This window comes from Mercenaria mercenaria, chromosome 6 (genome assembly GCF_021730395.1).
Source record: "Mercenaria mercenaria strain notata chromosome 6, MADL_Memer_1, whole genome shotgun sequence".
In the NCBI taxonomy this organism is placed as follows: domain Eukaryota; kingdom Metazoa; phylum Mollusca; class Bivalvia; order Venerida; family Veneridae; genus Mercenaria; species Mercenaria mercenaria.
In genome coordinates, this window is record NC_069366.1 from 47,480,322 (window position 1) to 47,504,703 (window position 24,382).

At 35.9% G+C, this 24,382-nt stretch overlaps 3 protein-coding genes across 3 annotated transcripts; all 3 read left to right on the forward strand.

Moving 5' to 3' along the window:
- Positions 1-1,529: 1,529 nt before the first annotated feature.
- Positions 1,530-6,699, forward strand: LOC123550146 (uncharacterized). The gene is made up of 5 exons (XM_045338585.2): positions 1,530-1,631; positions 3,777-3,826; positions 4,364-4,612; positions 4,791-5,101; positions 5,409-6,699. Exons 1-5 carry the CDS (start codon positions 1,618-1,620, stop codon positions 5,940-5,942), a joined length of 1,158 nt encoding a protein of 385 aa, XP_045194520.2. The 5' UTR covers positions 1,530-1,617; the 3' UTR covers positions 5,943-6,699.
- A 166-nt stretch (positions 6,700-6,865) lies between these two features.
- Positions 6,866-9,987, forward strand: LOC128558031 (uncharacterized). The gene is made up of 3 exons (XM_053546794.1): positions 6,866-6,967; positions 9,117-9,166; positions 9,704-9,987. The coding sequence occupies exons 1-3, from the start codon at positions 6,954-6,956 to the stop codon at positions 9,985-9,987; spliced, it is 348 nt and encodes a 115-aa protein (XP_053402769.1). The 5' UTR covers positions 6,866-6,953.
- Positions 9,988-10,008: 21 nt separating this feature from the next.
- Positions 10,009-23,113, forward strand: LOC123550145 (uncharacterized). The gene is made up of 7 exons (XM_053546795.1): positions 10,009-10,025; positions 10,131-10,422; positions 10,745-10,938; positions 17,535-17,584; positions 18,133-18,381; positions 21,476-21,786; positions 22,060-23,113. Exons 1-7 carry the CDS (start codon positions 10,009-10,011, stop codon positions 22,591-22,593), a joined length of 1,647 nt encoding a protein of 548 aa, XP_053402770.1. The 3' UTR covers positions 22,594-23,113.
- Positions 23,114-24,382: the final 1,269 nt, after the last annotated feature.

Below are 24,382 nucleotides of genomic sequence, written 5' to 3' on the forward strand. Positions count from 1 at the left end.
GTGTTGCTTTCAGAAGAGCCACGTATTTATTTGGAATTTGTACTACTACATTGCTGAATTACACACTGTACAAAAACAAATACCTTTTTCCAGGGTTCTGTATGCGAACCAGCACCTCCAACAGACCTAACCCGAGGTCCAGCATGGATAAACAGAAATCGACGAAGATTACTACATGCCAGTGCTCAGCTTGATCAGAATATTTCCGTCCAAAACCCCGCCAAAGTCTATCCCCAACCCAGACCTCCAACAGCAAGTTGAGATCGACACGATGGGGGACGTACAGGAAGCGCTCGGGGTCGAGAGAGAGCTTGATCGTCTCCATAAGGAGCTTGAAAAGCAGAAGAAAACCAATCTGCCATACGGAATGGAAATCCTTCCTCCTACAACAGCTTGCTGCAGCAATTCAAATCTTCCAGGGTGTTAAACCCCATGCCTATCCCCACTGACGCTGTCCCTAAAATCAGCTGAGCATGTGAAAATCGGGAAATGGCGATACTGCAAAGAGGGCGGGGATTTAGTCAAAGATCAAGAGAGAACAACAGGAGAAAAAAAAGCTTAGAAATAAACCTTATTCCTGACAAAATCAGGAAAAAAATGAAAAAGTATTTTGGCTAAATTAGTTTTTTTAAATCATATATCTTTTTAATCTTTTTCGATACTTTGTCTAAAACTAATCATTTTCAGTCACGGGCATTTATATATTTGCTGATGTTATGACGTTGTATTTCATTCATTTGTGATTTATGCTCGCAACTCGTGGTGATAGATACCGTGATAGTTTGTGTGCAGCTAAAAGACCAAAACTCTTTTTAATATTTGCAACACCAAAGTGAATTGTAAATATATACGCATGTGCTTTTTTCAACGTGGTTACTGTCGCTGTTTGACCAATGCTTCAAAGAAACTGGATTCTGGAATGAATGATATTAGACTAGATTTTACATTAAAATACTGATGCAAAAAAGAAAGTCATAAAAATTGGCTGAAGTTTCATCAAAGATATTGACAAATGTTTACCAGTTCGTCACAGAAACTGTAAATAATTGTGAAAGAAAATTTTCAACTATAATTAATAAGAGATATTGCAGAAACTGAAACACAAATACAGAGAATAACAGAAATTTATTCATTAAAAATGAAACTGCACACAGCTGAAACTACTACCCAGTGGTAAATGTTGTGATTTGCACCAAGATCTATGTTGCTATGTTGCTTTCATGGACTTGAGGGGCAGAACATATTGCCCTTTGTTTTTAAAAAAAAACTGATATAAAAATATCAGAACTTAGTGTGAATAATATACAGAATTACAGAATGACATGAAGATGGGTGGTTTAGAAAATTAGGAAATTAGAAAAATTGAAAAGTTTGTATTTAACATCTCCGTATAGTTGCAAACAATATTTCAATACAGTATTTACATCCATGCCAGTTTATTATATAAAAAAAAACATGGTTCACAATCTGACGCTAACGTCGGAACGTCATCAAATATTACTGTTTCTCGTGGGCGGAAGCAACGCCGCATCACGTGACATAGCAACGCCGACGTAGCGACCGATTGTCTGCTACAATTTTGGTACAACGACTGAAACTCACCACAGACTTGCAAATATGAAAAAATACAAGTAAGTAAAATTTCATTTTGTTTCAATTAACATCGAACTTTCTTTAATGCACATTTAAGTGTATGACAGCTTCATTTTAGGCAACAGATAACCAATCCAAAGTAGATACACTGTTCTTCACCCACTCAGAATGGTCATATATTTTTATTTCAGTTTCTGAACAAAGTTATATCACCCACACATTTTGAGTTTGTTTGTGGAAATTCCAATGAAGTTATATATCTTAAAATGGCTTAAATCTACACTCAGTTTAGAAAGTTTATATTCCTGTGATATTGTAAGAATTAAATAATATAAAAACGTGTTGAAAAAATGAGTATTTATAATACGAATTCAAAAGTGTCCATAAACATTTTCGATTGTCAAACTCTATATTGGAAAGCACACACACACATATATACGAAAGGGTTATATGAGCAAGCTAATATTCTGACATATATTTTGCTGAATGACCACTGAATTTAATTGACACTTGCATAACTAAAATCTAAAACAGTAACAAATAAAGACTAGACTGACATATATTTGCGTATAATGCTAAAAAAAATAGCTTTTAATTTTGTATTATCTTTTGTTCTAACACTTACCCTGCTATATTTCTATAATGAACTTTTCCATCTTTCAATTTGGACGGTATATTAACTGTTAAAAAGGGTGCTTACCTAAAATACTTACTGAATGGTGAACAGTGTCAGATCATGATCAGACTGCACGGATGTGCAGGCTCATGATCTACACTGGTCACAAAGGCAGAATCAGTTGTGTTTAGCATGATAAAGGTTAAGTTATGTATTTAATATCTGACCGTTTTTATTATATCAAGCTAAACTTATCTTAATTTCCATCATCTTTTTTCTTGGCTTCTCTTTACAATTATTCCCAATTTTGTTAGTATTCCAAGACTATATTCTTTGTCCCCGTACAGTTCCGGGCTCAAAATCGTTTTGAGCTCGGAACTGTATGGGGACAAAGAATATAGCAAAAAGGAGAAAAATGCTATACGTCTTTCATTCTTATCCATTCTTGTATATTTTGTACAAACTATGATGAATGTATTTGATCTCGTAACGCATACTACGTTTGAACCAACTAAACTGACTGATTTAATAACTTATGTTATTATAAGTATGTAGTTGACACTCAATAATCGTGTGTTCTTTCTTAATATTGCATACCTCTTATGATATAAATACAAAAAAATGTACTATAGAAAATTACTTAGCTCAGTGATATTGTAGTATGTTTGTACTTCAATGATAATATACCATAGCTCTTAGTCTTAACATACGTACGTGTACTTATTTATTATACTTGAATTAGTTGTAGTATCACATATTGTAAGTAAGTGTATAAAACGGTTTTGTACGGTGGCATGAAGTTGACATGAGGATTATATTTTTTTTCGAATAATCGCTCAAGTAACAAAGAACCTGACACGGCCGACTTAGTCATTTCGTAATTTTTTTTGAAAAAAAAAAAAAGAATAACTTGTGTTTCGCTTTTTTTGCAAATAATAAAAAAAATCACATGTTACATTTATGCAACCATAGATTATAGTTTATGCTTCTTTATCATGACCCTGACTTGTGTAAATAAAATTTACTTAATTCAACTCGACTTAATCGTCGGGTTTGCTCTCCATGTCTAAAAGAAGAAACTACTTTCGATGAGATGTTATAGTTATTCCGCGTTCTTGAATTTAGTGACCATATCATCGGCCCCCTCCCAGGCTTCCCCCACCCACATAGTCAGCACACAAGTAGTATATACCATTAGCAAACGTTTCCAGAGTAACAGCCAGGGCCCCGAACTCCATAAACATAACTGTTATATGCTTCCGTCGTCAGTGTCAAATGGCCTATTTAACCCTTAGCCTGCTGGCGGCAAGTGATTCTGCCTATGCGACCAGTGCAGACCAAGATCAGCCTGCACATCCGTGCAGTCTGATCATGGTCTGCACTGTTCGCTATTCAGTCAGTAAATTTTCAGTGAACACCCCTTCGGATATTAAATGGTATTGCCCAAATTGAATGATGGACCAGTCAATTTTAGAAATTTAGCAGGATAAGGGTTAAACAGACGCAGACCTGTAGAAAACGTTTTACCAACAACATCATTATCATTTAATTAAATATATGTTTTCAGACCTGTTGATGCAGTATATGAAGACATATACGACTTTGATGATATCAATGGTAATGTTTTATTTTCATTTGTATTACCCAATCTTTTTGAAGGTCTGAAGAAAATTGAAATTAAGCTTTTCTTTCTAGGTTCTTATTTCTTAAAGAAAAACGGTAGAGTCTAACTAATTGTTAACCATAAATACATTTACTGTCCTTTAATTTATATGGTATTCATATGCATGCGATATAATTCTGCAAACGGAAAACTAGTTCCTCAATAACTTTCAGAAGCATTGACCGCCAATTACGTTGCAACCTTTCACAGCAGTTGAAAGTCCTATGTTAGGAATATTGTGTTTCAATACGTGTACGCGTGCGGCATCTGCTACAAATACCAATCAGGTGTCTATTTAAACTGATCAATACAGATGTAATTTATCAACTGTTTAACTAAATATCGTATACTGTTTAACTAAGTATCGTATACTTTGGATACTTCTGCGATTTATTTAAAACCCTATTGTAATACTGTAGATACATGTACATTCAAGACAGAAACATATTCAGAACTCCACAGTTGAAAAAATTCATGTTCAAAATTTACAGGTACATCCTTTGAATCTCCAAGGTCAAGTAAAACCTACACTGTTGACAATTATGGTAACATTGTCCATCCCAGCAACAAACCAAAAGTCACAGATGAAAGGGTACACTTACCTCCCGTGGTCGTCGGTAGAAATCTGGTTCCCCGGCCCCCGACGGCTAGATGTGGTATTGCTTATAGGCGCGAAAAGTCATCTGCAGAATCTGGGAACACAAATATTGCCAGGCAAAATAGAAAACAAACTCCAAATGGTAAGTCAACAATTATCTTACAAAGTAGATTTTAGCACTAGCCCAATGACAAATAAATGAGTTCAGCGACAGGGTAAATTGTCCTTCTATGTAAAGTACAAACAGTTTTATACTTATCTTACTTATAAAAAAAAACTATTTTGTACGAATTTTTTTATTCTTTTCTTGTACAATTCAGTTCCAAGGCGACCAAATAATGAACATCGTGATGACTTAGATGGAACAGCAGTAAAACCACCACAGACCACTACTCATCTTGATAGATATACAAGGCAAGGATACCGTCCTTCTAGACCGGAGCCTGTCGACCATGATGCTCTATACAGGTCTCTGATGGAAGGTGTACAAGACAAAAGCATTCTAGAGAAAAGTCCCCAAGTCCTTGAGTATGAAAGAAGAAATAACATCAAACACGAGGGATACAAGAGCGAAACAATTGAGAAGAATGCACTGATGTCCAGCCAAGCCGATGGTGTCCTTACAAGGCGGGTAAGAGCATATGAAAAAACTACTAAACACGAGCCGTTTTCCTAAACGACTGTTTTCGCTTAGAATAAATCATCTTTGAAGGAATCACTTTTAGACCTAAGTTCTGATAATTCAAGATAATCTACATAACGGATTCAATTTAGACATTATTTTGCTTACATGTTGACTTTTATAGAAATGATTTCAAATGTCAGAGTTAGATGAGAGTAAAAGTGTTGCTTTCAGAAGAGCCACGTATTTATTTGGAATTTGTACTACTACATGTGCTGAATTACACACTGTACAAAAATAAATACCTTTTTTCCAGGGTTCTGTATGCGAACCAGCACCTCCAACAGACCCTAAGCCCGAGGTCCAGCATGGATACAACAGAAATCGACGAAGATTACTACATGCCAGTGCTCAGCTTGATCAGAATATTTCCGTCCACAACCCGCCAAAGTCATATCACAAACCCAGACCTCCAACAGCAGAAGTTGAGATCGACTACGATGGTGACGTACAGGAAGCGCTCAGGGTCGAGAGAGAGCTTGATCGTCTCCATAAGGAGCTTGAAAAGCAGAAGAAAACCAATCTGCCATACGGAATGGAAATCCTTCCTCCTACAACAGCTGCTGCAGCCAATTCAAATCTTCCAGGGTGTTCAACCCCATGCCTGATCCCCACTGACGCTGTCCCTTACAAATCAGCTGAGCATGTGAAAATCTGGAATGGCGATACTGCAAAGAGAGGGCTGGGATTTAGGTCAAAGATCAAGAGAGAACAACAGGAGAAAAGAAAGCTTAGTATCAACCTTATTCCTGACAAAATCAGGAAAGAAATGAAAAAGTATTTTGGCTAAATTAGTTTTTTTAAATCATATATCTTTTTATCTTTTTCGATACTTTGTCTAAAACTAATCATTTTCAGTCACTGGCATTTATATATTTGCTGATGTTTATGACGTTGTATTTCATTCATTTGTGATTTATGCTCGCAATCGCTGGTGATAGATACCGTGATAGTTTGTGTGCAGCTAAAAGACAAAACTCGTTTTAATATTTGCAACACTCAAAGTGAATTGTAAATATATACGCATGTGCTTTTTTCAACGTGGTTACTGTCGCTGTTTGACCAATGCTTCAAAGAAACTGGATTCATGGAATGAAGTGATATTAGACTAGATTTTTACATTTATAATTACTGTATGCAAAATGAAGTCATAAAAAGTTGTGCTGAAGTTTCATCAAAGATATTGACACTGTTTGACCAGTTCGTCACAGAAACTGTAAATATTTGTGACGAAAAGTTCTTCAGACTATTAATTAATAAGAGATATGTTCGCAGAAACTGAAACACAAATGACAGAGAATAACAGAAATTTATTCATTAAAAATGAAACTGCACACAGCTGAAACTTACTACCCAGTGGTAAATGTTGTGATTTGCACCAAGATCTATGTTGCTATGTTGCTTTCATGGACTTGAGGGACAGAACATATTGCTTTGTGTTAAAAAGAAAACTGATATAGAAAATATCAGAACTTAGTTGTGAATAGATATACAGAATTACAGAATGACATGAAGATGCTGGTTTAGAAAATTAGAGTTAGAACATTGAAAAGTATTGTATTTAACATCTCCGTATAGTTGCAAACAATATTTCAATACAGTATTTACATCCATGCCAGTTTATTATATAAAAAAAAACATGGTTCACAATCTGACGCTAACGTCGGAACGTCATCAAATATTACTGTTTCTCGTGGGCGGAAGCAACGCCGCATCACGTGACATAGCAACGCCGACGTAGCGACCGATTGTCTGCTACAATTTTGGTACAACGACTGAAACTCACCACAGACTTGCAAATATGAAAAAATACAAGTAAGTAAAATTTCATTTTGTTTCAATTAACATCGAACTTTCTTTAATGCACATTTAAGTGTATGACAGCTTCATTTTAGGCAACAGATAACCAATCCAAAGTAGATACACTGTTCTTCACCCACTCAGAATGGTCATTATATTTTATTTCAGTTTCTGAACAAAGTTATATCACCCACACATTTTGAGTTTGTTTGTGGAAATTCCAATGAAGTTATATATCTTAAAATGGCTTAAATCTACACTCAGTTTAGAAAGTTTATATTCCTGTGATATTGTAAGAATTAAATAATATAAAAACGTGTTGAAAAAATGAGTATTTATAATACGAATTCAAAAGTGTCCATAAACATTTTCGATTGTCAAACTCTATATTGGAAAGCACACACACACATATATACGAAAGGGTTATATGAGCAAGCTAATATTCTGACATATATTTTGCTGAATGACCACTGAATTTAATTGACACTTGCATAACTAAAATCTAAAACAGTAACAAATAAAGACTAGACTGACATATATTTGCGTATAATGCTAAAAAAAAATAGCTTTTAATTTTGTATTATCTTTTGTTCTAACACTTACCCTGCTATATTTCTATAATGAAACTTTTCCATCTTTCAATTTGGACGGTATATTAACTGTTAAAAAGGGTGCTTACCTAAAATACTTACTGAATGGTGAACAGTGTCAGATCATGATCAGACTGCACGGATGTGCAGGCTCATGATCTACACTGGTCACAAAGGCAGAATCAGTTGTGTTTAGCATGATAAAGGTTAAGTTATGTATTTAATATCTGACCGTTTTTATTATATCAAGCTAAACTTATCTTAATTTCCATCATCTTTTTTCTTGGCTTCTCTTTACAATTATTCCCAATTTTGTTAGTATTCCAAGACTATATTCTTTGTCCCCGTACAGTTCCGGCTCAAAATCGTTTTGAGCTCGGAACTGTATGGGGACAAAGAATATAGCAAAAAGGAGAAAAATGCTATACGTCTTTCATTCTTATCCATTCTTGTATATTTTGTACAAACTATGATGAATGTATTTGATCTCGTAACGCATACTACGTTTGAACCAACTAAACTGACTGATTTAATAACTTATGTTATTATAAGTATGTAGTTGACACTCAATAATCGTGTGTTCTTTCTTAATATTGCATACCTCTTATGATATAAATACAAAAAAATGTACTATAGAAAATTACTTAGCTCAGTGATATTGTAGTATGTTTGTACTTCAATGATAATATACCATAGCTCTTAGTCTTAACATACGTACGTGTACTTATTTATTATACTTGAATTAGTTTGTAGTATCACATATTGTAAGTAAGTGTATAATAAAACGGTTTTGTACGGTGGCATGAAGTTGACATGAGGATTATATTTTTTTTCGAATAATCGCTCAAGTAACAAAGAACCTGACACGGCCCGACTTAGTCATTTCGTAATTTTTTTTGAAAAAAAAAAAAAGAATAACTTGTGTTTCGCTTTTTTTGCAAATAATAAAAAAAATCACATGTTACATTTATGCAACCATAGATTATAGTTTATGCTTCTTTATCATGACCCTGACTTGTGTAAATAAAATTTACTTAATTCAACTCGACTTAATCGTCGGTTTGCTCTCCATGTCTAAAAGAAGAAACTACTTTCGATGAGATGTTATAGTTATTCCGCGTTCTTGAATTTAGTGACCATATCATCGGCCCCCTCCCAGGCTTCCCCCACCCACATAGTCAGCACACAAGTAGTATATACCATTAGCAAACGTTTCCAGAGTAACAGCCAGGGCCCCGAACTCCATAAACATAACTGTTATATGCTTCCGTCGTCAGTGTCAAATGGCCTATTTAACCCTTAGCCTGCTGGCGGCAAGTGATTCTGCCTATGCGACCAGTGCAGACCAAGATCAGCCTGCACATCCGTGCAGTCTGATCATGGTCTGCACTGTTCGCTATTCAGTCAGTAAATTTCAGTGAAACACCCTTCGGATATTAAATGGTATTGCCCAAATTGAATGATGGACCAGTCAATTTTAGAAATTTAGCAGGATAAGGGTTAAACAGACGCAGACCTGTAGAAAACGTTTTACCAACAACATCATTATCATTTAATTAAATATATGTTTTCAGACCTGTTGATGCAGTATATGAAGACATATACGACTTTGATGATATCAATGGTAATGTTTTATTTTCATTTGTATTACCCAATCTTTTTGAAGGTCTGAAGAAAATTGAAATTAAGCTTTTCTTTCTAGGTTCTTATTTCTTAAAGAAAAACGGTAGAGTCTAACTAATTGTTAACCATAAATACATTTACTGTCCTTTAATTTATATGGTATTCATATGCATGCGATATAATTCTGCAAACGGAAAACTAGTTCCTCAATAACTTTCAGAAGCATTGACCGCCAATTACGTTGCAACCTTTCACAGCAGTTGAAAGTCCTATGTTAGGAATATTGTGTTTCAATACGTGTACGCGTGCGGCATCTGCTACAAATACCAATCAGGTGTCTATTTAAACTGATCAATACAGATGTAATTTATCAACTGTTTAACTAAATATCGTACACTGTTTAACTAAGTATCGTATACTTTGGATACTTCTGCGATTTATTTAAAACCCTATTGTAATACTGTAGATACATGTACATTCAAGACAGAAACATATTCAGAACTCCACAGTTGAAAAAATTCATGTTCAAAATTTACAGGTACATCCTTTGAATCTCCAAGGTCAAGTAAAACCTACACTGTTGACAATTATGGTAACATTGTCCATCCCAGCAACAAACCAAAAGTCACAGATGAAAGGGTACACTTACCTCCCGTGGTCGTCGGTAGAAATCTGGTTCCCCGGCCCCCGACGGCTAGATGTGGTATTGCTTATAGGCGCGAAAAGTCATCTGCAGAATCTGGGAACACAAATATTGCCAGGCAAAATAGAAAACAAACTCCAAATGGTAAGTCAACAATTATCTTACAAAGTAGATTTTAGCACTAGCCCAATGACAAATAAATGAGTTCAGCGACAGGGTAAATTGTCCTTCTATGTAAAGTACAAACAGTTTTATACTTATCTTACTTATAAAAAAAAACTATTTTGTACGAATTTTTTTATTCTTTTCTTGTACAATTCAGTTCCAAGGCGACCAATAATGAACATCGTGATGACTTAGATGGAACAGCAGTAAAACCACCACAGACCACTACTCATCTTGATAGATATACAAGGCAAGGATACCGTCCTTCTAGACCGGAGCCTGTCGACCATGATGCTCTATACAGGTCTCTGATGGAAGGTGTACAAGACAAAAGCATTCTAGAGAAAAGTCCCCAAGTCCTTGAGTATGAAAGAAGAAATAACATCAAACACGAGGGATACAAGAGCGAAACAATTGAGAAGAATGCACTGATGTCCAGCCAAGCGATGGTGTCCTTACAAGGCGGTAAGAGCATATGAAAAAACTACTAAACACGAGCCGTTTTCCTAAACGACTGTTTTTCGCTTAGAATAAATCATCTTTGAAGGAATCACTTTTAGACCTAAGTTCTGATAATTCAAGAAAAATCTACATAACGGATTCAATTTAGACATATTTTGCTTACATGTTGACTTTTATAGAAATGATTTCAAATGTCAGAGTAAGATGAGAGAAAAAAGTGTTGCTTTCAGAAGAGCACGTATTTATTTGGATTTGTACTATACAGTGCTGAATTACACACTGTAAAAAAATAAAAAACCTTTTTTCCAGGGTTCCGTATGCGAACCAGCACCTCCAACAGACCCTAAGCCCGAGGTCCACCCATGGATACAACAAAAATCGACGAAGATTAACTACATGCCAGTGCTCAGCTTGATCAGAATATTTCCGCCCACAACCCGCCAAAGTCATATCACAAACCCAAGCCCTCCAACGCAGAAGTTGAGATCGACTACGATGGTGACGTACAGGAAGCGCTCAGGTGGGAGAGAAGCTTGATCGTCTCCATAAGGAGCTTGAAAAGCAAAAAAACCAATCTGCCATACGGAATGGAAATCCTTCCCTCCTACAACAGCTGCTGCAGCCAATTCAAATCTTCCGGGGTGTTCAACCCCATGCCTGACCCCCACTGACGCTGTCCCTTACAAATCAGCTGAGCATGTAAAAATCTGGAATGGCGATACTGCAAAGAGGGGGCTGGGATTTAGGTCAAAGATCAAGAGAGAACAACGGAAAAAAGAAAGCTTAGTATCAACCTTATTCCTGACAAAATCAGGAAAGAAATGAAAAAGTATTTTGGCTAAATTAGTTTTTTTTAATCAAAATATCTTTTTATCTTTTCGATACTTGTCTAAAGCTAATCATTTTCAGTCACGGGAATTTATATGTTTGCTGATGTTTATGACGTTGTATTTCATTCATTTGTGATTTATGCTGTCAATCACTGGTGATAGATACCGTGATAGTTTATGTGTGCAGCTAAAAGACAAAACTCGTTTTAATATTTGCAACACTCAAAGTGAATTTGTAAATATATAAAGCATTGCCTTTTTCAACGTGGGTTTCTGTCGCTGTTTGACCAATGCTTCAAAGAAACTGGATTCATGGAATGAAGTGATATTAGACTAGAGTTTTACATTTATAATTAAAGTATGCAAAATGAAGTCATAAACATTGTGCTGAAGTTTCAACAAAGATATTGACACTGTTTTTACCAGTTCGTCACAGAAACTGTAAATATTTTTGACGAAAAAGTTCTTCAGACTATTTAAATTTAAAAAGAGATTGTTCGCAGAAACTGAAACACAAATGAAGAGAATAACAGAAATTTTTTTCATTTAAAAAGAAACTGCACACAGCGAAACTTACTACCCAGTGGTAAATGTTGTGATTTGGGACTAAGTTTAAGATGCTATGTTTGCTTTTATGGACTTGAGGGACAGAACATATTGCTTTGTGTTGAAAAGAAAACTGATATAGAAAATATCAGAACTTAATTGTGAATAGACAGAATTACAGAATGACATGAAGATGCTGGTTTAGAAAATTAGAGTTAGAACATTGAAAAGATAACACACACCATAAGAAGGTAACTCATTGAGAAGGTGACATAAAAGTGATACGCACCAGAAAAGGAAAGTGACATGCGTAATAAAAGGATAATGGAGTGGAGCATTGTGACTATGTTGATTATGTCAATATTCTGTATTATTATTATTATTATTATTATACCACATTTATATAGCACTCTTTTCATGCACTTATACACGTTCAAAAGTGCTTTACAGAATAAATTGCAAAAATACAAACAAATATGTATACAAAGATAATGCATTCCACATTAACAAAAATCATGAATGAAACAAGTATAATTTAAAAAAAAAAAAAAAAAAAAAAAAAAAACAAGATAAAAAAAAAAATAAATGTATCGGTCAGTTAACAAAATATATAATATATAATATGTATACATTAAAACAAAATTTATTTTGTAATCCTGTTTTGTTGTATTTATGTAAGAATTATAGGCGTTTGCTGATTTTATCTAGTCTTCGGAATATGACATTGATTGCATGAAAGATTATCCGAAAAAAGGTGCCGATTCTGACCTAGAATGATTATAAATCAAACTGTGAAAAAAAGAAGTTCTGCATTTATTCGATCGCTCTCTCGCTCATATGTTCTTTATCATCTGGGTTCATCAAAATCTTTTTTAACCAAAGGATATATTTGACATTCAAAAGATAAAGTTCTTGAGATCTCTTTGTCATCGTGCTTTTGCTCTGTAACCATAATGCTATTGTGGCTTCACTGTCGTGTCGTTCTCTTGGGAAAACCGACACCATAAAGTTGCAAATGAACAAATGACGTTGCAAATGAGATAACGGAGATTTATTGAAATATTTCGTCTAAGAAGACTTAAAACCGAAATATGGTAGAAAAGAGAGTACATGTTTGTGTATTACAAGAAAAGGTCGTTTTGAATTCCCGGTAACAGTGAAACTATGCACTTGCCGTAATTATTTCGGCATTAATGCCTAGTTCACATCTGACCTGCGATGCATCTGCGGAGCCCGTAGACTGCCCGTATCCTCCCTTCTGTGCGGCCTCCGTGCGGAGGCAGGAGACGGCAGTGCGATTTTCGTACGGATTCACGGGCTCCGCAGCCTCTACGATTTTGTTTAGCGAAAAGTTATACAAATTTGAAAAAAATCGTAAGCCCGTAGCCCGTAGACATGTCGCAGGTGGCATTGCACAATCCCCGCACAGGCATCGTTAGGAGGCCGCGCGCTGATCGTGCAGCCAACGCACGATTTTCTGTGGACATGGTGTCCAAAAGAAATCGTACGGCGATTGTAGACTCGTGGGACCTTCGCACGACCCTCGCACAGCTGCTGCAAGGTTGCCGCTCGCTACCCATGCAGTACCCGTGAAATCGCACGGACATTGAGCTTTTGTCGCACGGTAACCCCTCAGCGGCCGCACCATTGCCGTGCGGTGGCTTTGATATGGACAAAACTTTTTTTGGTTATATATTGGCCATCTCCGTTTACTTCTCCGCGCAGGCTCTGCACGGAAGCCACACGGGCGTCGTACGATTTCCGTGGGAAGCTTGCAACTGCACTGAAATTGCACGATTTCCGTATAATCTCCGTGCAGCGTTTGTGCGGATTTCACCCGGCTTTCCCCCGAGAGTCTGTACAAAAAATGGCACGATGCTCGTATATAATGTGAATACATACGCCTTAGCCCGTAGCCATCTACGATGCCCCCAAACCTGCAAGGAAAATCGTAGACTAATTTATTACACGGCGCCCGGGTCAAATGTGAATTAGGTATAAGACGTGTATTGTTTTAGATCGATATCACGGTAAAACACAGTGAGAGAAAGGAAGGAAAAGAAAACCATCTTCAACGAAAACGTTTGATTTCATTTTACTTACAGATGGTGTTGATCGTCAATTAAGAAAAGTAAGTAAATACCGCGATTTCTTATTTGAAATATACGGGACTAGTAAAAAAAGTATAATTATGCGACATTCTTTTCATGATCAAGATGTACCATTTTAGCGAGTAACATTGTACTAATTAATGCAATGACTAGAGAATGCTTTTAGTAAAAGTACTTGTTTCCCCATACCGCTCATCTAAATAGAAAAGTAAATTGATATGTGATCATAGCAAAAACACACGTTTTTGGACATAGGAAAGTTAAACCACGCTGTTTGTTACATATAAGGTCTTTTAAAAATAGCAATGAGGAATGATCTGAAATATCTTTCACTCTCAAACATACTGTGTCCTTGACTAACTGATCTCTAAATCAACACTGGTTCACTTCTGACTCAAGCAATTATCTTTTAAAGTTTGACAGTTGTATACCTAATGGTTATTCAGTTACGGAGCTAATGCCATCATAGCCTCAAGATCCTTGTGACCTTGACCTTGGACCCCAACAAACAATATTAGTCAGTCTCAATCACTATATAAATGTTAACGGCTGCTTATTTTTGCCGGGATAAGGTTTTTTCAGGCTAAAAGTTTTTGGATCTAAAGAGACCATACTACCAGCCGGGATAAGGTTTTTTCAGGCTAAAAGTTTCTGGATCTAAAAAGTCTATACTACCAGCCGGGATAAGGTTTTTTTTTTCAGGCTAAAAGTTTTTGGATCTAAAGAGACCATACTACCAGCCTGGATAAGGTTTTTTCAGGCTAAAAGTTTTTGGATCTAAAGAGACCATACTACCAGTCGGGATAAGTTTTTTTTCAGGCTAAGTTTTTGGATCTAAAGAGACCATACTACCAGCCGGGATAAGGTTTTTTTTTCAGGCTAAAAGTTTTTGGATCTAAAGAGACCATACTACCAGCCGGGATAAGGTTTTTTCAGGCTAAAAGTTTTTGGATCTAAAGAGACCATACTACCAGCCGGGATAAGGTTTTTTTTTCAGGCTAAAAGTTTTTGGATCTAAAGAGACCATACTACCAGCCGGGATAAGGTTTTTTCAGGCTAAAAGTTTTTGGATCTAAAGAGACCATACTACCAGCCGGGATAAGGTTTTTTTCAGGCTAAAAGTTTTTGGATCTAAAGAGACTATACTATCAGCGTATGGATCACTTAAACGACAAAATAAATTTCAATGGGCCATTACTCCATTCAATAGGGAAATGCTGACAATAGGCATAACTAGCCTGGGCACTACACCTTCCTACAAAGTTTAGTTGAAATCCTACTTGTAGTTTCAGTGGAGTAGTCCGGGTATTTTTTTGTGACGCATACAGACAGACTCCTGTACATTTGGAGATATACTGAAACATTCTTCTTTGTCTGGAGCTGACGTCAATACGTAATCAAAACATTAACGCCACTCTTGGGCGGAAGCAACGGCACATCACGTGACATAGCAACGTTGACGTGGAGACCGAGTGTCTGCTACATTTTTGGTACAGCAACTAAATATCACCACAGAATGACAAATATGAAAAAATACAAGTAAGTTATAGTTCATAGTGTTATATATAGTTTTTATCTTTCTCAGGTGACTGATTCAGAGCTTCCCTGACTTAAAACACTACAGAAATTTAATACTGGAATTCGGAAGACTGTAAATGTCACTACCTACCAAAAAAAATGCAAAAAATATGAAAACACAATAATGACCTTTTAAATATTATAATTATTTATCATTAACTTAGGGCTTTGGTAGATTTTTTAGTCTGTATATGCATCATAAAGCTGTAGATCTACTTCGAGTTAAAAATATCTTATAGTACATGTATTATGATATAAAGGATAGTTGTTTGTTTCAATGAAGGATTGAAATATCTTTCACGAGTGAACACCAGATGCAATATTTTCACGAGTGGCATAACCACGAGTAAAAGTGTCAAATATGCACGTGTTCATGAGTGACATATGTTTTGATCTTACATGTAAAACAAACATTATTTTTATTTTAATTTTGACTAATTTTTTTTCATTTTGTAGTTTCTTGCAAATGCACAAATATTTGTTGGTTCTTTTTTTTCACTGTAAAAATACCAGATATATTTTATTCTAATTTTTAGATGATTCAGTGAAAAATATGTATTAAGTGATAAATATCTAATAATATAACCACAACGGTTGAAAAAAAAACACTCCGGAGTATCTGTATCCAAAGTACACACAATCGTAATTTCTGCAAGTAATTTTTCTAGGACATAACCGAAATAAAAATAGTATTTAGACTTAAAACCATGACTGTTTCTAGATTATAAATAAGAACAGACCAGCAATATTGACATGCAGTTGTCCTATTCTACAAAAAGAAAAGTATTTATGTTGGAATTTTCAAGTTCAAATTATCGGTAATTCTGAAGCGGTTCGTTCACTCTAGGCAAACAATCGGCCATACACTACAGAAATTTAATACAGGAATTCGGAAGACTGTAAATGTCACCGAATCATCCATTTAGTTGAAGTTTTGATTCACTATCTACAAATAAAATGCAAAAAATATGAAAACACAATAATGACCTTTTAAATATAATTATTTATTATTAACTTAGGGCTTTGGTAGATTTTTTAGTCTGTATATGCATCATAAAGCTGTAGATCTACTTCGAGTTAAAAAATATCTTATAGTACATGTATTATGATATAAAGGATATTTGTTTGTTTCAATGAAGGATTGAAATATCTTTCACGAATGAACACCAGATGCAATACTTTCACGAGTGGCATAACCACGAGTAAAAGTGTAAAAATGCATGTGTTCATGAGTGACAGATATTTTGATCTTACATGTAAAACAAACATTATTTTTATTTTAATTTTGACTAATTTTTTTTTCATTTTGTAGTTTCTTGCAAATGCACAAATATTTGTTGGTTCTTTTTTTCACTGTAAAAATACCAGATATATTTTATTCTAATTTTTAGATGATTCAGTGAAAAATGTGTATTAAGTGATAAATATCTAATAATATAACTAGATTTTGGTCATTTAATAACACTGCAGAGCTGAACACTCCCAATTAGTACATAAATGTTAGTTACATATGCATGCCTACATCATTGTTGTAAAATGGCAACAATGGGAAAGAACTCAAATCATCCAATTCATGATAATAATATAAGTCTGTAAAAGATGTACAGACACACAGATGCACTTGAAAGGGCACACATATCCCCGGAAGTAATCGTAGTCCATCGGTCACTGCGAGAATTGTGTACATGTAATTAAAATCATAATAATAATAATAATAGCAATAATGATAATAATAATAGGGGACGGGTTTGGGGATAAGGATATTTCAAAACATAAGAAACTGAAAAAAGTAAAAACAAAATTTAATGTTTTATTGCGTGGAAGCGGGAGATGTAGTGAACAACATTCGTATGAAGTTTCATGACCCTAGGTCAAACTTTTAGACTTTTTTATTCGTGCATATTTCAATCCAACTCGAAGGCAAAAAAAATCTGGCCTTGCTGTGAGCATGAAATCCCAATCAAAGCCCCAGGTGCACAGCTTCACATGCTGTACAATATTCTTTCATGAACTTATATCATTATATATTTTCAGACCTGTTGATGCAGTATTTGAAGACATATATGACTTTGATGATATCAATGGTAATATTTTATTTATATTTTCATCGCTTAAGAATGTTATCTCTACATGAGAGGCCGGATAAAGCTGGGTTTGGAATTTTCCTGTTTTCTATTTACACTGGAACTGTCCATTTTATTTACCAGTAGACTAAAATTACTATAGTTAGCCGTTCAGTTCAGTTTTTGTTTTCAAAAAATGGCTTAGTTCTACACTTAGTCTAGAATTAACGTATTATAGAAATAAAAACGTTTTACTTTCTGCCTACTATGTTAGAAATTTAAATACGCGCCTGTAAAATTTTGCTAGAAGTAGCTATACTTAACATCTCGAGGGCTGAGGGCGAAACTATTGTATCTTGTTCTTTATTTATATACAACGGTTACAATAGTTTCGCGCTCAGCCCACGGTTTGTTAAAATGTCCCTATAATGTTAAAAAAGTGGAAAGAATTAACTAAGATATATAAACATGATTAAGTAATATCTATAAAGTTTGGATATTTCAACAATTCGTTTAAACTAAAACTCGACAATAGCATCTTCTCAACATTTGCTGTTCAATATTTACAGGTATATCCTTTGAGGCGCCAAGGTCAGGTAAAACATACACAGCTGATGATTATGGGGACATTGTGCGCCCCACCTACAAACCGAGAGTCACAGATGATAGGGTACGACTTCCTCCCATCGTCGTCGGTAACGCTCTTTGTCCGCATCCTCCGACGGCTAGTCATGGTACCGATCATAGACACGAGAAATCATCCGTAGAACTTGGGCACACAGACATTGACCGACATAAAGGAAGGAAAATGCCATATGGTAAGTCGAAAATTGTCACTTTAATAGCAAAACAAGAGCCACGGTATATTCGAAGACAGTCCTTGACAGTGCTGAGAGATTCAGCAAATATTTATGGATTCATGTCTACTAAGCCGATCAGTGACCCTGACCTTTGCATAAAAAAAGTGAAACTCAAGAGGGCTCCATGGATAATGTGCTTTTAACTTACATTCTTAGTGACCTTGACATTTGATTTTAATATGGGTCATTCATTATCAATGAGAAACATGTCTGACAAGCTTGAGGATCATAAGTTACCCGATATTGAGAGAAAACAGTTTTTGCGCTCCAGTTCAACTTACTGTGACCTTGACATTTTACTCATTGACCTTAAAATAAAAAAGAACACGAGATATTCGCTCAGTAAGTTTTAGGAACATAAGTCAAAGCTGTCTTAAATTAATGAGAGTACTCTAAACTGCTAACAGAAAGATGGATTAGAATCGAAGGTCAATGAGTTCTCAAAATATTGAGCAGAAACGGATCTTGTACTATCAGCCGCAGTGGCCTTTTGACCTCAAAATCAATACGGGTCATCCCGTGAGTAATGTGCCTGTTAAGTTTGAGGATCATAGGTCAAAGCATTATTAAGTTAATAGGTTTAAAATAGACTGGCTCCCGTACCTATGTTTGTTCTGTAATATTTCTCATATATAAATTTTCTTCATTAAAAGTGGAAGTAACTCCAGCAGGTTGTTTCTGTATTGACATTTTATTGCCCCTGGTTCCGAACAGATAAAATGTGCAACTTTAGAGGCTTAAAATTTACTTATAAAAGGTTTGCAGTATTTAAAAAAATACCATGCAGCCAGGGAACCAGGCTAGGTATAAATTAAACTGCTAACAAGTGAATGAAGTATTGCCATGCAAAACAAAGTCCCCTACTGGAAGGCACCTAATTTTCTCTCCTGCAGTATAACATAATGAACTGATATCTGTCAATGATGTATAAACAATATTGTACTACATATACAATATGTTATAACAACACACTTGGATTAAAATGTGCATATATAAAAACCCACAGTTGTTTTCATATTGAATTTTTTTGGCTGATTATAAAAATGTTATCATGTAAGTTATTTATAGTAACAACAAAGGGAAATTAATCTCTAAAAAAAAAAAAAAATCTATATAATATAAGTCCACAAGAAACTCTTTACCAGGTAGAGATAGGTCAAAATACACCTAAAAATTGGATGTAACATGCATGCTGTACCACAGAAAAGTGGTCTCGATTTTTCTCTACTGCCAGTAATAAAAAAGTTACAATAAAATCTATTTATAGTAAAACAAAGGGACGTAATTCTAAAAACAAGGGTGCCTCATGGTGGTGAACATTTGGTCCAAGTTACATCAAAATCCTTCCATGCATGAAGAAGAAATGTTCCGTACAAAGTCATTCTTGACTTTGATCTTTGACCTCTAAATATGACCTTGACCTTAGACCTAGGGACCTGGTTCTTGCGCATGACATGTTATCTCATCCAGGGGAATATTTGTGCCAACTGATATCTGAATCTTGCTTTGCATGACAAAGTTATAGACCGGACAGGAAAAAAATCCTCTTGACCTTTGATCTCAAAGTGTGACCTTGACCTTTAAGCTAGGGTACTGGGTGTTGCGCATGACACGTCGTCTCATCATGGGGAACATTTATGCCAAGTAATATTGTAATCCCTTGATGGATGACAGAGTTCTGGATCGGACAGGGAAAAAACCTTATTAACCTTTGACCTCCAATTGTGACCTTGACCTTTGAGCTAAGGGTCTGGGCTTTGCGCAAGACATGTTGTCTCATCATGGGGAACATTTGTGCCAAGTAATATTAAAATCCCTTCATGGATGGCAGAGTTATGGACGGGACAGGAAAAAAACTCTTTTGACCTTTGACCCCCAATTGTGACCTTGACCTTTGAGCAAGGGGTCCGGGATTTGCGCATGACACGTCGTCTCATCATGGGGAACACTTGTGCTAAGTGATATTAAAATCCCTTAATGAATGTCAGAGTCATGGACCGGACACGAAACAGACCCTGTTCATGCTATGTTAACATTTGACTGCTAAGTGTGACCTTGACCTTTGAGCTAGGGGTCTGAAAGTTGTGCATGACACATCGTCTTATTATGAGGTACATTTGTGCCAAGTAATATTAAAATCCCTTCATGGATGGGAGAGTTATGGACCGGACAGGAAAAAAGCCTTGTTGACCTTTGACCTCCAATTGTGACCTTGACCTTTAAGCTAGGGGTCCAGGTTTTGCACATGACACGTCGTCTCCTCATGGGAAACATTTGTGCTAAGTAATATTAAAATCTCTTCATGGATGGGAGAGTTATGGACCAGACAGGAAAAAAGCCCTGTTGACCTTTGACCTCCAATTGTGACCTTGACCTTTGAGCTAGGGGTCCGGGATTTGCGCATGACACGTCACCTCATCATGGGGAACATTTTTGCCAAGTAATACTAAAATCCCTTCAAGGATGGGAGAGTTGTGGACAGGACACGAAACAGACCCTGTTCATGCTATGTTAACATTTGACTGCTAAGTGTGACCTTGACGTTTGAGCTAGGGGTCTGAAAGTTGTGCATGACACATCGTCTTATTATGAGGTACATTTGTGCCAAGTAATATTAAAATCCCTTCATGGATGGGAGAGTTATGGACCGGACAGGAAAAAAGCCTTGTTGACCTTTGACCTCCAATTGTGACCTTGACCTTTGAGCTAGGGGTCCGGGTTTTGCGCATGACAGGTCGTCTCATCATGGAGAACATTTGTGCCAAGTAATATTAAAATCCCTTCATGGATGACAGAGTTATGGACCGGACACGAAATTACGGACGGACGGACGGACGGAATGACGGAAAAGTGCATTCCTATAGTCCCCCGAAACTGGTTTTCAACCAGTAGGGGATTAATAAACAGAGGGATCACCAACGCCATCATATATGTCCCTTAATTGCGGATTCAGCAGTAGTGTACCTTTGTCAAATACACACAAGCATTTATACTCGAAATAATTAATAAATATTTTGTACTAAATCACACTTTCTTTTACAATACAATGTAGTTCAGAAACAACCACAGAAAGAACATAACATCAGCTTAGAGGGACCAGCAACAAAAACACCGCAGACCACTGCATACCTTGATAGATATACAAGGCCAGGATACTGTACTTCTAGACCGGAACCTGTCGACCATGATGTTCTGTACAGATCTCTGATGGAAGGTGTACAAGACAAAAGCATGCTAGAGAAAAGTCCCCAAGTTCTAGAGTATGAAAGAAGAAATAACATCAAACATGAGGGGTGCAAGAGCGGAATAACTGAGAAAAATTCAGACACGTCCAGCTATGCCGATAGTGTTCTCACGAGGAGGGTAAGGGCTTATAAAGAACTTAAATGAAGCTACCGTACAAGTGCCGATGGTCCGAAACGACACTCGTCACTTGTATTTAACTTTTGTATAAAGTAAGTTAACAACACCAACACTGTAGTGATTATTTTGCTTACTTGTATACATTATTAGATCTCCCCAGTATTTTTCTTATGTCGCAGTAACATAATGATAAAACCACTACCATAATGGACACTAATAAATTATTCGTTATGATTGACATTCGTGGACTAAAGATAATTTCACATTTTCCAGGAGTCAGTATACCAACCAGCACCTCCAACAGCCCCTAAACCCGAGACCCAGCATGGATACAACAGAAATCGACAAAGATTACTACATGCCAGTGTTCAGCTTGATCAGGATGTTTCCGTCCGCAGCCCGCCAAAGCCGTATCACAAGCCAAGACCTCCAACAGCAGAAGTTGAAACTGACTACGACGGTGACATACAGGAAGCGCTCAGAGTCGAGAGAGAGCTTGATCGTCTCCACAAGGCGCTTGAAAAGCAGAGGAAAGCCAATCTGCCATACGGTATGGAAATCCTTCCTCCTACAACAGCTGCTGCAGCCAATTCAAACCTTCCTGGGTGTTCAACCCCTTGCCTGATTCCAACTGCCGCTGTCCCTTACAAATCAGCTGAGCATGTGAAAACCTGGAATGGCGATACTGCAAAGAGAGGGCTGGGATTTAGGTCAAAGATCAAGAGAGAACAGCAGGAGAAAAGAAAGCTTAGTATCAACCTTATTCCTGAAAAAATCAGGAAAGAAATGAAAAAGTATTTTGGCTAAGTTACTTTTTTTAATCATGCACATTTTTATCTTTTCCCGTATTATTTTATGAAATTTTAGTTTACTTTCTTGCATTTTAACAATTTGGTAAGTGACTGCATTTTTCTTTTGTGTATTTGTGGATTGTATATGTCCTTTTGGCATAATGGTCGTTAGCCACTGGAAATATTTAAAGCCAAGAGGCTTGCGTACAGTATTCAACAAAGTCAATCACGCTATTGGACAGAGAAAACTGTAAATAATCCAAACTCTTTTCATAGAAACTGTTAAATATTTGGTACGTTCATCACAGAAACTGTAAATATATGATACAAAAAACGTACGTTCTTCACAGAAACTGTAAATATATGATACAAAAAACGTACGTTCTTCACAGAAACTGTAAATATCCGATTCACAAAATGTACTTCACAGACACTGGATCAAAGCTTCTTGGAAATATAAATAGTGCCTTACAGAAACGAAAACATTCTGAGTGCTATATTTTGAAACTGCAGACTTTTGACAAGTAATAAATATATAATGGTGAATACTTCAAAATATTATATTTTTAAGTACAGGAATTCTTCGATGTGTGCCGATGTTAATGAAAGAAAACTGAATGATGGTTACGTTCAGCTAACTGAGGATTAAGCGCCTAATGTATATAATGTGGAAAAAGTTTCTTTGAGCAGTAAGGAAAGTGGAGAAATCAACATGGAGAAAAAAGGAAAAAACATTTACTTTTGAAGCGACATGCAAAAAGTCATGCAAGAGGGTGACAGATTCATACAACAACCATGGTATTATGATACGAGATTTGGAAAATATTTCATAACAAAAAACGAAACAAAATGAAATATGTCATAAAGAGAAGACCATCTACATAAAGCGGATATTGAAGGGAAACATTGTGACTATAAAAACCCTTTATTGTACAAGTTGCATTACATACAGGAATGAATATTAAAAGTTATATTTTTGAATCATGGTTTGTTATATTTGTGTTTGGCTATTCCCTCAAAACCTACACAGAGAGAAAGCTGTTACTTTTAAGGGACAGTGTACATTAAAGTTGAATTGTGACTCAAAATGATGAAATATCAAGGTATCTGTGTGATGATAGTGGTAGAAAATTAAAGCCTGGTACAAATATACATCTATAGGAGAAACGTGTGTTTATAAGACACAGGTACCCTCACTTCCTGCCACTGTACATGATTTTATGACTCCATGTGCAAAATCTTTAAGATGTATGCAACACATTCAAGCACTTTATGTGCATTTTTCACTAAGTCAATGACCATTACTCTGGGCTAGCTGGGTGAAAGCCCAAAGAGAACTCCAGGTATACAACTTCACATGCTATATAACAATCCTCTTATGTTTAATGACTCTAGGTCAAGTCCAATTTGAGATACATGGGACTCAAAATTGTATGCCCTTTCTGCATATTTTTAATTTCATTTTTGACATTATCAAGGGTCGTAAGTCTGGTCTGACTGACAGAAATATGGAACAAAACCCCAATTGCACAATTTCAAATACTGAATAATATTCCTATTATGTTTCATGACCCTAGGTAAAATACATTTTAAGAAAGTGCCACATAAAGAAAGATAAAATTCTAAGCAAAAAGGGGCATAATTCATGAAAAATTGGTGCCAGAGTTATGGACCTTGTTTCATATGATGTAGGTGATAATGTGGAACAACTATTTTAATTCTGAATCAAATCCATTTTGTAATAACTGAGATAGAGAGAAACTGCACCAAAACTTTAACCTGAAATTTTAAGTAAAAAGGGAAGA

Coding starts and splice junctions, on each gene's coding strand:
- LOC123550146 (XM_045338585.2), top strand. Junction 3,827..4,363: donor CGACTTTGATGATATCAATG/GTAATGTTTTAT, acceptor CAAAATTTACAG/GTACATCCTTTGAATCTCCA. Junction 4,613..4,790: donor TAGAAAACAAACTCCAAATG/GTAAGTCAACAA, acceptor TGTACAATTCAG/TTCCAAGGCGACCAAATAAT.
- LOC128558031 (XM_053546794.1), top strand. Junction 9,167..9,703: donor CGACTTTGATGATATCAATG/GTAATGTTTTAT, acceptor CAAAATTTACAG/GTACATCCTTTGAATCTCCA.
- LOC123550145 (XM_053546795.1), top strand. Junction 10,423..10,744: donor TGATGTCCAGCCAAGCGATG/GTGTCCTTACAA, acceptor CCTTTTTTCCAG/GGTTCCGTATGCGAACCAGC. Junction 17,585..18,132: donor TGACTTTGATGATATCAATG/GTAATATTTTAT, acceptor CAATATTTACAG/GTATATCCTTTGAGGCGCCA.